Source organism: Vigna angularis, chromosome 10, assembly GCF_016808095.1.
Source record: "Vigna angularis cultivar LongXiaoDou No.4 chromosome 10, ASM1680809v1, whole genome shotgun sequence".
Lineage (NCBI taxonomy): Eukaryota > Viridiplantae > Streptophyta > Magnoliopsida > Fabales > Fabaceae > Vigna > Vigna angularis.
In genome coordinates, this window is record NC_068979.1 from 16,673,294 (window position 1) to 16,687,624 (window position 14,331).

The window sequence follows — 14,331 nt, forward strand, 5'->3', positions numbered from 1 at the left end:
CCTTCAAAGGGGTGGAAGAGAGAGTATTTGCTTCGTCACAGCCAAAGATACCAACCCTAGGAAACCCTAAAGCTTATATACTATTCGTAAATTACAGAAAAATTAGGCCCAAGCCCATAAGTGTGCCGCTCAGCGGTAAAGTACCGCTCAGCGGTAAGTGCGCGAGCTCGGTTCTTCCCCTCAGCGGCCATTTTGCCCCGCTGAGCGGTAGTTGCGGCTCCTCCTTTTGCACTTTTTGATGTCTTTTCTGATTTCATCTCTCTCCTTCTTCACTTCTTTCACCAAATTCACCTTAAAACCTGCACAAAAACACTGAAATCAAGCATAAACCTGTCCAGCTCTCTTATTTATGAAAATATGAATAAAAGCATGATTTCAAGCTAGTTTCTAAGCATAAAGGTTGCTTTTAGTATCAATTTTAAGCATGAAAATAACAGTTTTTCAACTGTTATCATGGTGTCAACCCCAGTGGCTGGCGAGGTTAGGACGTCCACTATGTGCGTCAGATGTCCTATAGAAGTGGAAGGGCGTAAGTTTAAAGTCAATCTCATCTGCTTACCTCTTCAAGGTTTGGAGGTGATTTTAGGAATGGATTGGCTGACTACCAATCGCATTCTCATAGACTGTGGCGCTAAGAGATTGGTATTTCCCGAAGAAGATGAAGAAGAATTTTCGGTGACGCTCGGTCAGTTGAAGGAAGACATCATGGAAGGTGCCAGTTGTTTCCTAATTATGACGCATGAAGATCAGGAGTTCGGAAGTTTGATGCAAGAACGATCGTCCACTAGTAATAGTAATGGACGATCGGTTGTGGATGAGTTTCCGGACGTCTTTCCGGAAGAAATACCTGGACTACCTCCTGCTCGCGAGGTTGAGTTCACGATCGACTTGGTGACAACGGCGGCACCCATCTCTGTTCAACCATATCGCATGTCGCCTGCAGAGTTGGTTGAACTTTAGGATCAGATTGAAGAGTTGATGGACAAGCAATTTATCAGGCCGAGCGTATCACCATGGGGAGCGCCTGTTCTCTTAGTGAAGAAGAAAGATGGCAGCTCTAGACTTTGCATTGACTACAGACAATTAAACAAGCTGACCATCAAGAATAAGTACCCATTGCCAAGGATAGATGATTTGTTGGATCAACTGCATGGGGCCACAGTATTCTCAAAGATTGATTTGAGATCTGGATATCATCAAATCAGAGTTAAGGAAGAAGACATTCAGAAGACGGCCTTTCGGTCCCGTTATGGACATTATGAGTATGTGGTGATGCCGTTCGGGGTGACGAACGCTCCAGCAATCTTCATGGACTATATGAACCGCATCTTCAGACCGTATCTGGACAAGTTCGTGGTCGTTTTCATTGATGACATTTTAATCTACTCCAAGAACTGTGACGAGCATGAGGAGCAATTGAGAACGGTTCTTGGCGTATTGAGGGAGAAGGAGCTGTACGCTAAGTTATCCAAGTGTGAATTCTGGATGAAGGAAGTGCAGTTCTTGGGCCATGTGGTATCAGCTGGAGGTATCTCGGTAGATCCGGCAAAAGTACGAGCAGTATTGGAGTGGGAAAGTCCACGATCGGTCACTGAAGTCCGAAGTTTTGTGGGGCTCGCGGGCTGCTATAGACGGTTCATTGAGGGATTCTCCAAGATAGTAGCGCCGCTTACTCAGCTGACCAAGAAGAATCACCCGTTTGCTTGGACCAATCGGTGTGAGGAGAGTTTCCAAGAACTGAAGCAAAAGTTGACGAGCGCTCCAGTCTTGGTTATTCCGGACACGGCTCAACCATTTGAAGTATATTGTGATGCATCTCATCAAGGTTTGGGCTGTGTTCTTATGCAAGAGAAGAGGGCAGTGGCGTACGCTTCTCGGCAGCTGAAGATCCATGAGAAGAATTACCCAACGCACGACCTAGAATTAGCAGCGGTCGTCTTTGCTCTGAAGATTTGGAGACACTACTTGTATGGATCAACTTTCCAAGTCTTCAGTGATCACAAGAGTCTTAAGTACCTCTTTGATCAGAAGGAATTAAACATGAGGCAGAGGCGTTGGCTGGAATTCTTAAAAGATTACGATTTTGAGTTACTCTACCATCCAGGGAAAGCGAACGTAGTGGCGGACGCTTTGAGCAGAAAGGTGGTGCACGTCTCATCCATGATGGTAAGAGAACTCAGTTTGGTGGAGAGCTTTAGAGATCTAAGGTTACAGTTCGAATTGGAATCGAACAGCATTAGATGCTGTAACCTTAGAATATCTAGTGATGTATTCGACCGAATCAGGGAGAAACAATCTGAGGATGAAAAACTGGTGAAGATTCTGAACGTGCTCGGTACTGATCAGGCCAAAGAATTTAACACTGGAATGGACGGCTTCTTACGGTATAAGGGCCGGACGTGCATTCCAAATGATGGAGAGTTGAAGCGGATTATCCTGGAGGAAGGGCATCAAAGTCGTCTTAGCATACATCCTGGTATGACTAAGATGTATCAAGATCTCAGGAGAACTTTCCGGTGGCCTAGAATGAAGAATGATATCGCTCGTTTCGTGGCGTCATGTTTAACTTGTCAGCGAGCGAAGGCTGAACACCAAAGGCCGGGCGGTTTGTTGCAGCAACTTGAAATTCCCGAGTGGAAGTGGGATAGCATCTCTATGGATTTCGTGACCCACCTACGACGCACAGTCAGAAATCATGACTCAATTTGGGTGATTGTGGATCGACTAACGAAGAGCGCTCACTTCTTGGCAGTCAACTTGAAGATGTCGATGACCAACTTAGCTAAGTTGTATATCAAGGAGATCGTTCGTTTGCATGGAGTCCCTTCGAGTATCATTTATGACCGAGACACGAGATTCACATCTCGGTTTTGGCAATCTTTGCAAGGTGAATTGGGAAGCAAGCTGCAGATGAGTTCAGCTTATCACCCTCAGACGGACGACCAATCTGAGAGGACCATCCAAACGCTCGAAGACTTGCTGAGGACGTGCATCCTGGATCACATGGGCGTTTGGGATGAAGTGTTACCGCTAGTGGAATTCACTTACAACAATAGCTTTCAGTCTAGCATCGGGATGGCGCCGTTTGAGGCTCTTTACAGAAGGAAGTGTCGCACTCCGTTGTGTTGGTTTTAAGAAGGAGAGAAAGTGTTAACCAGACCTGAACTCATTCAACAAACGACCGAGAAGGTGAAGCTGATCCAAGAAAGGTTGAAGACGTCTAGGAGTCGGCAAAAGTCATACGCAGACAGAAGAAGAAGGCTGCTGGAGTTCGCTGCAGGAGATCACGTTTTCCTAAGGCTGAATCCGACCACGGGAGTAGGCAGAGCTATGCGACCAAAGAAGTTATCCCCGAAGTTCGTCGGACCCTATCAAATACTGAGGAAGATCGGACCAGTGGCGTACGAATTATCTTTACCTCCTCAACTGTCCAACCTTCATCCCGTCTTCCACGTTTCCCAACTTCGGAAGTACATAGCCGACCCATCTCACATACTGGAGTTGGAAGACGTTCGTCTTCGCCAAGACCGAACGCTGGAGATGCAGCCGGTACACATTGAAGACAGTGACACCAAATACTACAAGAGAAAAGCTATCAGAATGGTGAAGGTAGTGTGGGATGAAAAGACGGGCGACACTACTTGGGAAGTGGAGGATGCCATGAGAGACTTGTATCCTCATCTATTTTTGGGTAAGTTTTAATTTTCGAGGACGAAAATTTTTGTAGTTAGGGGGAATGTAAGCCTTCGAAATTTAACCCAAAAACCCACCTGTCAAATCTCATTAATTACTCCCAAAACCCTGCTCAGTTGCATTAAAAACGCACTCACAAACTCTGACGCACCATTTCCAAGTGTCAAAATGGAACATTCTGAAGTCAGTGAGTGGAGGGCAGGTGTCGGCAGAAGAGCGCACGACCGGTTGGACGTGGGGCAAACAAAAATGATTTCTGAAAAACCTGCCACACTCTTCTGCACGCACCGTCTTCCTCCCCAAACTCTGAATATCCATTTTCTCCTCCTTCTCTCTAGAAACCTCTTCCTTCTCTCTACTGAAACTTACCCTTTCTCTTCTCCGTTCATCATTCAGAAACCATAGAAGTACTCCCGACGCCGTGAGCTTCAATTTGGACCGAACAGATCCAGATTCTGAAACTGGTAAGTTTCTCGACCTTAGCTGTTCGTTTCTAGGTTACATGCAAAACCAAGATTTGGTTGCATGCAAGGGTATAATCTAAATTCTTTTTTATTTTCTGATGGTTAGACTTAGTTGGAGAAATTAAGAAAAATCGTTGAGGGTAGAAAGCTGTAGTTGGACGAATCAAAATCATACTCTTAGGACGTTCACCACTGATCCAGGTAAGGGAAGCTTATTTAATTTAATTCGTATGTGTGTATTGTGCTGTATGAACGTTCTGTGTGTGGTTTGAAGTATGATCTGTATTATTTGATTTTTGGTATATGATTATGATTATGAGTTGATGTATGAGAAGTATGAAATGTGCTATGATATGAGTATTTGAAAGTATGAAAGTTTATGCTGAGAAATGAGTTTAATGTAAATGAAACTTTGAATATGAATTTCTATGATAATGAACGTTCATCATTGAACGGTCCTTGACCGTTCGGTGTTGTTACCAAACTTCTTTGAAATTGAATTCTTTCATTTGGAAAGAATTCTAGTTGAGGACGGACGCCCTCTTTTATTAGTGCTATGTTTAAGCGTTCGGCCAACGTAGATATCCTGAGTGTTGTGTGAGGAATTGAGAAACTTTTAAACATAATTGGATACTTAGTCATTCTGAATTTTATCTTCATCATCCTGTAATAACCTTACTTCTATTTATAATTATGAGTTCAAATCAGCGATGGGTCTCGACCCAAAGCGTACGTATTGAGTGGCGCTCGGTCTTATACCGACCGCTCGTCTTTGTCGATAATTATCAAATGGGTAGAAATAGCGTTCGTCCAAATTTCTATAAATCAGTATACCGCGTTCAGTCATTGACTGGCAGTCGGTGTCTCTAATTGAATTGTTCTCGGTATGGTCGTCTACTCGTCTTGAGGTGTCTTCATCTATTTGGATTCGGCCTAGAGCCTTCTTACTTAAATTATTCCTTGAGTAATGATTTGATCTTCCTAGAGTCAGTTCATTCAACTGATTCGAGTAGAAAATGACGTTTGGTAAATCTGATGTGTCGGTTTTATTCGGTTCTGAAACGAGAATCTCTCGGTCTAGTTATTCACGTTCGTCCTCGTTATGAAGAGGGCTGTACGCTCGTTATTTTATGTAAATGTAATGAAAGACGAAAATGAGGTTAAAGTGAAGAATGATAATGAACGAACAGTATACGAGATGAAATAATGATTGTGGATTTTTGAACGAGCGTTCCAGGGAGGAACGACTCATGTATGGATGAATATGAATATGGAATTTTGTAAAGTATGACTGTGGGCATGCTAGTGCTGGCTGTTCATCCTGATGTTCCGTGAGTACTCGCCCTCACGTAAAGGAGGGTAGGTCATGTGTGGGAACGGCAGGAGGTCCAAGTCCTTAGGGGTACTTTGGATAGGGCTAACCTCGGGTGGCAGCTGATGTGATTATTCCAGTTACTACATCACCCGGGTGCAAGAACGCCTGTAGCTACGTAGATTCATACAGTCCGGACGGTCCGTCTATTGATAGATTTCGTATGGTTTTATATGTGTTGAACTATTCTTGTGTTGTCGAAATGTTTGATTTAAATGTTGATGTATGAATTAAATTACATAAGCTTACCCTTCGTTTTTCCTTGTGTTGTCTCTTGTCCCTGTACGTCCGTCTTGTCAATGCAATGATCATCCGTGTGGATGTGAGCAGAAGGCGAGGCATTGCTAGAAGATGTAATTGAAGAGGAGAATCTGGTAGACGTGGAAGTCAAGGCTGAGCCTTAGAGCGTTCGTTTGTTTAGATGTTAGTTAATTAGTTTTGATTTTTGAACGTTCGGTTATTTGGTTTGTAAAACCGTTCGTCCCTGACTCTTATTATTTCTGTAGTATTGTAGTAAATTCTGTACTTAAAGCCGTTTGGTTTATGAACTCTAATCTTAGTGTAAAGACTGCACTGTTTGATTATGAAATGTAATTAATTTTACTTTATGGTTATTACTGTATTTTGGGATGTTACAAGACACATGCGCTGATTTGGGGACGGCCTGGAGAGAGCAGCAGCGGCCCACACTTGAGACACGAGTAGCTTCCAGCAAAGAGGGAGGCTTCACTGGACACGCTGGTAGCAGGTAGCGTCCAAAGGAGGGAGGGTGCAGGAAGGAAGAAAAGGAGAAGCAGCACACGCGTCCAGGGGGCTTCATTCACGCATCCAGCAAAGGGCTCCAACAGCTTGGAGGGAGATGTGCGTCCAGCAGCCCAACAGAAAAGAAAGAGGTCCAGCACGTTGAGGGGGTGCGCTCGGTCCAACAGCTGATGCCACGTCTAGGGGATGGTTCATTAGGGCAGCAACACGTGGGATTTGGGGATGGTTTTTATCTTTCATTTAATGGAAGCAGACAGTAGTAGGGTGTGTCTCGGCTTGGGGGCATCCAACCGCCACTTGCCACACATTTTTACGCTCTCGGTATTTGGTTTTTAGGCTTTGGTTTTGAACTTTTCTTTGGTTGGAATGCTGTTTTGAATGAAGAGAACCAGGAGGCACGTTTGTTTTTTTTTTTTTGAAGAATGAAGCTCTGATTCAATTTTATTTTCTTGCTTTGTCTTGTGCACGCTGTTACGTTTTTACTTTGCCATTTAATTTCATTTTGGTTCATGAAACTTTTGAGTCAAGCTTCGGCCCAGTAATGCTTCATTATTGGACAACACATGGTGATTCACAGCTGCTGGAAGAAAAGAGAATTTTTTTTTCCAATTGTTTGAGAATGAAGAAGTGATTAGATGGGGGTAGGTGTACAGTGATAATTTGGAGAGAAGAAAATTAATTCATTGCTTGGAGAAGTGGGTGCAGGGACGTTACGGCTAGTAGAATGAAAGTAGCTAAGCTTTTGGAGATTTCTTTTCTTTGAAAAATGAAGAAGTGATTAGGTGAAAGTTGGTGGGAAGCCACGTCCAAGAGGTGCTCACGGTGATTGATGGTTTCTTTTAGAAAAAGCTGATTTCTTTTAGTTGAAAGAATGTGCACAAGGTGTCGAATTATTTTCTTTTCTTGATCAAAGAGGAGAGCACGGTTATTGAAGATAGGTGGTGTCACGGCCAAAGAGGAATAAAGGGAATCATTTCAATTATTTCAATTTTCTTTGAATGGAATGGAAGAGTCACGGCCAAGGAGTATTTTTTTTAGAAGCAATTGCAAATTTTAATTTCTTTTGATAGATGAATGGGTCACGCTAGAGAAGTTTTATTTTCTTTTATTTCTTTTGCCTTAAAATATTTTATATTATATGTTGAATTGATTTTCTTCTTTTATGTGGTGAATGTGTAGGATAGATGACAATATTGTGCATTTAATGTTTTAGTGCAACCGTTGCATTTTTACAGCTTGAATTGTGTTTGGATATTTATCTGTTGTAGTTTCCATTTTAATGCTTTCATTTGAATTCTGTTTTATTTAATTTCCAATTTAATTTAATTGCATCCAAAAACACCATCAAAACCCCCCCACTACGTGTTTGATCTAAGACTCGAACCACATTTGGTCCTTGAGAGACGACCTAGGAGTCACTTCCTAGCAATATACTGCATTATTTCTTGCAATCAAATTTCATGGGCCACGACAGCCCGCATCATTCCTCTCGGTTTTTATCTCATTCTATATGGTTGGATGATAAAAATGGAGTTCTATGTTAGTTTTAGGTTGACGAGAGCTTAACATGATGTCTGGGTGTTGTGGGCTTAACTCTTTTCTTGCATTTTTCGGTTTTGATGCTTGAGACTAGGTTGGGATAGGATCTTGAAGAAATGGTAGTGTTGAAGATGGGTTGATGAGTAGAAGTTTGGGTTTATTGTTCTTGTGTTCATTTGCAACTTTAACTTTGGTTTCTTGAAGTTATTCTCTGTATTGAAGAGTGGAAGAAAGCTTTTGGATGCATAATTCTTCAAGAAAAATCGTTTGGTGTTTGTAGGAGAGAGGAAATTGCTTCATTTAATTTTTACCACTTTTGGACCAACACAAAAGATGCTTGTTTTGACCCAAGGAATGTTTCCACTTTGAAATTTGGCCTTTGCTTGTTCCAGCCGTGAATTGCAATGAGACATGGAGGTTTTTGGAGTTTGTTTTCATTTGATTTAGCTTACTTGGCACATTGGTAGGAGCACCCATGGTATCTTCCATTTGCACATTGGTCTTTGAAGCATTCTTTGGCATTTCCACTTGGTGGTTCACGTAAATTGTGTGCTTTGGTGTATAAAATCATTTCTTTGCTGCATGGAAGGAGAGAGGGGACGGTCTTGGAGAGTGTGGAAGGCACATGCTTAATTTCTTAAAAAATTGTGCACATGAGAGAAGAAGTCAACACATTTTGTGGCTTATTTAAGGTGAAATTGAAGTTTGACTTGGGTGCATGGTGACTCACGGCCATATGCTCTTTCTTTGGCCAATTGGACTTTTAAATTCATTTGTTAATTGCCATTATGACAAGTAATTTGCTAGGATTAAATTAGGCTTGTTGGTTTCTTTGGTTTTTAATTAATTTAATTAATAGGTTGAGTTTATGTGTTTGAGTTAGTGTTGCATTTAATTATTTTTAATTGTGTTTGTTAATCAGTTTGTAACAGTGTTTGATGTTTGAATGTTGTCTAAGGCTTTTAATAGTGTTAGTTTAATTATCATGCTAGCTTAAATTAGTTTGTTTGCATTTGTGTCTTTATTGAGTTCTTTAATTTTTGCAAAACCTTTTCAAAACCCCCCTTTTTTTGTGTTAGACTCGAATTTCGAACCGCAAAATTGGTCCTTGAGAGACGACCTAGGAGTCAATTCCTAGCTATACTGCATTCCTTATATGCAATCAAATTTGTATGGGTCGCCACAGCCCACATCAAATTTTGGCGCTGCTGTTGGGGACCAACGGTTCAGTTTTGAGTCTTGTGTCTGTGTTGTGTGATTTGTGTTGTGTTGTGTTTGTGATAGTGTCGTTTTGCTATCTTGTGTTTATTTTTGGGGTTTGAATTTTTTGTGCTATTGTTTCATGATTACATGGTGTTGTGATTTAGTGCATGACTAGAGGAAATCTTGGATTCATACCACCCTTTAATCCTGAGATTGATAGGACGTTTCATAGGTTAATTAGGCATTCTAGGAATTTGTCTTTAGAGTCTGTTTTTGAGTCTGTTCCATTAGATACTGTGCATCCCACTGCTGAGTACTTTGTGCATACTACATCTACTGCATCTATTGCATCTGCACTTGATTATGATTATGATTCTGTTGTTTTTTACACTGAGAACAATATGGCACAACCTCCACCTCGTGAGAGGACTTTCAGGGAGATGGCTGCACCTGATTTCGATATTGAAAGCTTGTGCATCCAATATCCTGATGAGAATGTTCCATTTGTTCTCAAGACTGGACTGATCCATTTGTTGCCCAAGTTTCATGGTCTTGCAGGTGAGAATCCACATAAGCATTTGAAGGAATTCCACATTGTTTGTTCCACTATGAAACCGCATGATATTCCTGAAGAGCACATCTTCTTGAAGGCATTCCCTCATTCATTGGAAAGTGTTGCTAAGGATTGCTTGTTGGTTTGCCACTGATGACAAATTTATGAACACCGAAAAACGGCGCCACAAACTTGTTTAACAATCGGCAAGTGTGACCGAATCGTACCAAGTAATAAAACTAGGTAAGACCAAGTATCGTTTTCCCAAAGGACTCACGGCCTAGTTAGTTATCTAATTTGTTGATTATTTAAGACTTGTGAACGATTGATTGTAAGTTTTAAAAGCAAGAGACAATAATTAAACATGTATGCATGAATTTGATCAATGGCAAAAAGAGTAAAACAAACACGTAATGAATGATATGGATGAGTATGTTGTTGGGGTTATCAATTTCATCTTATCCACTCTCATATACTTTAGGAATTCATCAATGTTAATGCCACTCTCTAAATTACCTTGTCAAGAAGGCCTATCCTTAATTACGAGTTCATATAATTCCTAGCATTCCTAGTAATTAATTCTGAAGTGCAGGAGCTTAAAGGCAACCAATATGCTATTGGGAGAAATTCCCCGGATCTAGATTTCCCCATACGTTCCCATATCGACAAAAACAATAATCATAGCAATGAATGAGTTAAACAAAGCAAGCATTGAGCAAAGAGGAAAAACCCTAACTAATGATGAAAGAAAGCATAAGTCTTAAATTAAGATGTTAAAACAAATTCCATATATGAGAGTTTCACAAGACTACATTGATTCCCCAACAACAATACAAGGTTTAGTTCACCATATTCATGGTGAATCTAGATGAACAATAATCAAAGAATGGAAGATAAAACCCTAGAAAGGTGATAAGGTAGCCTGAGCATCCAAGATCTTCTTTCAAAGGGGTGGAAAAGAGAGTGTTTGCTTCGTCCCAGCCAAAGATACAAACCCTAGGAACACCTAAAGCTTATATATTGTTCGTAATAATACAGAAAATTAGGCCCAAGCCCAAAATAGTGCCGCTCAGCGGTAAGTGCGTGAGTTGTTTTCCTCCCCTCAGCGGCCTTTTCACCCCTCAACGGAGCCAACGTGGGTTTCTGAGTGCCGCTCAACGGTAAACTGCCGCTGAGCGGTAGTTGCGGCTTCTCCTTTTGCACTTTTTGATGTCTTTTCTGATTCCATTTCTATCCTTCTTCACTTCTTTCACCAAATTCACCTTAAAACCTGCATAAAACACTGAAATCAAGCATAAACCTGTCCAGCTCTCTTATTTCCAAAAATATAACCAAAAGCATGATTTCAAGCTAGTTTCTAAGTGTTAAAGGTTGCTTTTAGTATTAAATTTAAGCATGAAAATAACAGTTTTTCAACTGTTATCACAACCCCAAACTTAGAACTTTGCTTGTCCTCAAGCAAATAAGATGTAACTCAATCTTCTACCAATCAATACAATGGTTTACTCCATTCAAAATCCTCTTTTCAAGATAAGTAAAAATTTCAATCAAACTCATGACAAAGATTTCAATCAAGATGTGCACATGCTTTGGTGTTCACAAAGTCACTTAATATCCAATCAAATGCTATTTTTCATGAATGATCAATCAACTAAACATCGATGTTTATGTGCTCATGGAATATTTCCTCACTAGGTAAAGTGTTTCACTCAATCACAATTGTATAAGAGGTAATCACTCATTCGCTCTACTATCACAATGTCACATGAATTGACTTTGCCTTTCATTTAACCACAATCAAATAAATTCACAAGCATGCATCATCACAGGGACTTTTTCAATGGCTTATAATGTGGCTGGGCTAACAAGAAAATTGGTTTTTCTAGATCACAAAACCCTTGAGTTAAGAGAATCATATAAACACAATCATTCTTAATTTTCCAACTTTCCTTTACATTGAGCTTTTCTTTTTCTTTTCTTTTCTTTCTCTTTTTCTTTCTCTTTTCACATAATTAATTCTTAGCTTTTAGCTCAATGCTTTCAATTTCCCTTTCTATTTTCCAACAACCCCAAACTTGAACATTTGTCAATACCACAGAATATTTTCTACTTAACTCAAGGTAAAGCTTTTCAACAAGGGTTTTCAAATCATGTTCAAGGCTAGGGGTTCAAAAGATAGAACACATAGTGTTCTCTTTTAGTGGCTCATTTCATGCAATTTGGCTAATATAAGGGTTACCAACAAACGGCCTTGATCATATGATACAAACAAGCTAGTAATTCAATCATATAAAACCTGGGCAAAGTCATTCAAGCTTTCAAAGTAATAGCACTCAATCACAAAAATTCTGGAGCTCAAAACCTCACATATAAGCTCATTCACATTTGACATACACATCCTGCTTAATATCACAATCACAATCACAATAACTTGCATTTTTTCACAAAGCTTGTGAACCACCTGTATAAGCATGTAATGTGCACATCTCAACATCAATCTATATAAAAGCATCATCAAGCATTACTTATCAAACAATCACAATCATAAGCAAACCATCATAACAGATAAAGTTTCCAATTGAGTACATCAAACCCTAAACAAAAACAAAAAAAAAAACAAATCCTGCTTTAGTGCTTTGAGAAACTCAGCCCCATGATGCTCTCTCCCAACCCCAAACATAAATGGAAAACTAGCGAGAAAGTGAGTGAAAAAGAGATTTTCTCAAAAGGGGTGAGGAAAAAGTTCTAGAGATCCTCTGAAAATGTATGTAGGAATGTGTGTGCAGAGAAAAGTATGAAAAGAGAAACTAAAGCGCAACTTAGGGTATAAAAATACCCTAATGGGCTCGGGTTCCGCTAAGGGGTAACCTAAGCCTAGTTTGCGACACTACCGCTCAAAGGCACTTACGGGAAATGCTCTCCTTCTCCTTAACTTAACCTAAATGCGTCCTAAACATACCCGTCACTGGCTCCCTGCAATAAAATTCTCAGATCACTAATGCACAACCCTATTATGCAACTAAAGCAGGATCAAAACAAACAATACAGAAAAAAAATCAATCAACTGGGTTGCCTCCCAGGTAGCGCTTGTTTAACGTCACGAGCCTGACCCAAAATCCACCAACACCCATCAGTAGGTGCAAATTTTTCTTACCAACACCCATCAGTAGGTGTATACAAACATAGTATCCTTCAGTAGATACTCTTCCGCCTAACATCCATCAGTAGATGTAAACCCTGTAACAAACTTATAACAAAAATACCCAAAAGTTCAAAATTACATCACCAAAACAAAAATTAAAAGTTCTTAAATCACTGGGTTGCCTCCCAGTAAGCGCTCTTTTAACGTCATTAGTTTGACCCAATAAAGTTCAAGTTCCTTCTTCAAAGTTGATGTTCGTATCCCACCAACTCCTCAACTGCTTCCGGTGTACTGTTTTGACTCTTCTAGAATATGGAGACTTTATCTCTATCATCTCCTTTTCTTTATAGCCTTTCACAACCCACAACTTGCTTTTGAATCTCACAAGTGTACCAAGTTGGAGTTGTTCTTTCTTCCAATCATCAGGAACTTTTCTTCCTCTGCCAATCTTTTCTTTTTCATGTACCTTAAACAACAAACAATGTTTACCTTTAACCTTGAGCCTTTCATCTTTAGGGCTAGTCATGAGTACATCTTGAAATGCAGCTTTATAACTAGCTTCTTCCTCCTGCATCTGTCTCTCCTCTTTAAAGACATCTACAACAACCCTTTCTTCTCGTTCTTGAAACGCCACTATACCTTCGTTCACATCAATGATGGCTTTGGCCGTTTTCATAAACGGTCTTCCGAGAATAATGGGTATCTTTTCGGTTTCCATCTCCATCACCACAAAGTCTGCCAAGAACTGTAGTTTGCCTACACAAACTATAATGTCCTCTGCTATTCCATAGGGTTTCTTCGAAGATCCATCTGCCATTACTAAGTTAACCTTTATATGTTTCACATCCATATCACCAATCTGTTCAAGTAAAGAATAAGGTATCAAGTTAACACTTGATCCTAAATCAAGTAAAGCTTTTCTGATCCTTTTCTTCCCTATTGTGCATGGAATGGAAAATCCTCCTGGATCTTCGGTGATGGAATCCTGCCTGATGTATTTTATTAGTGTCCTCTTGTTGTAGTTTTTACATTTTATTGTGCACATATTTTAGCTTGTAAGGACCATGGGTTACTATAAATACCCAGCTCCTCTCTTGTATTGGCACTTTTGAGAATAATGAGAATTGAGTTTTCTGAATCAGAAACTATTCTCTCTTGAAAGTCATAGGCTAGAGAGTCCAAAGACTCCCTCTCGCCACCTTCCAAGCACCTCTCTCACTGTCATTTTCCATTCCACCGTGCTTCTCTCTCATCACACACCATCACCATTACGCTAACTCACTTCAGTGGCGTCAGTCTCCTTTGCCACGCGTCATCCAGCACTCGCGCAACGCAACAGCCACATTCACTCTTGCAAAACCGCGCCTCTCATTTTTCACCCTTATTCATCCATCGCGCCTACCTCTCACATTCAGAGCGTCTCCTTCTTTCTCCCGTTACGCTCATCGTCACCAAACCACATATCCGCACTCCACATGGATCTTGCAGGTATCTTCTCTTCATTCTCCACACTTCATCATCTTCTTCTAGGGTTTCCACCCTCTGCCACCATTTTCCACCGATCGTACTCCATTTTTCACCATTAAAAACCACTTTTCCACCG

General features: G+C 40.5%; 2 protein-coding genes across 2 annotated transcripts; both read left to right on the forward strand.

Annotated features, from left to right (window-relative positions):
- The first annotated feature begins 453 nt into the window (after positions 1-453).
- Positions 454-960, forward strand: LOC108334896 (uncharacterized). The gene is made up of 2 exons (XM_017570821.1): positions 454-529; positions 623-960. Exons 1-2 carry the CDS (start codon positions 454-456, stop codon positions 958-960), a joined length of 414 nt encoding a protein of 137 aa, XP_017426310.1.
- A 2,370-nt stretch (positions 961-3,330) lies between these two features.
- Positions 3,331-5,933, forward strand: LOC108334897 (uncharacterized). The gene is made up of 3 exons (XM_017570823.1): positions 3,331-3,671; positions 4,090-4,157; positions 5,860-5,933. Exons 1-3 carry the CDS (start codon positions 3,331-3,333, stop codon positions 5,931-5,933), a joined length of 483 nt encoding a protein of 160 aa, XP_017426312.1.
- Positions 5,934-14,331: the final 8,398 nt, after the last annotated feature.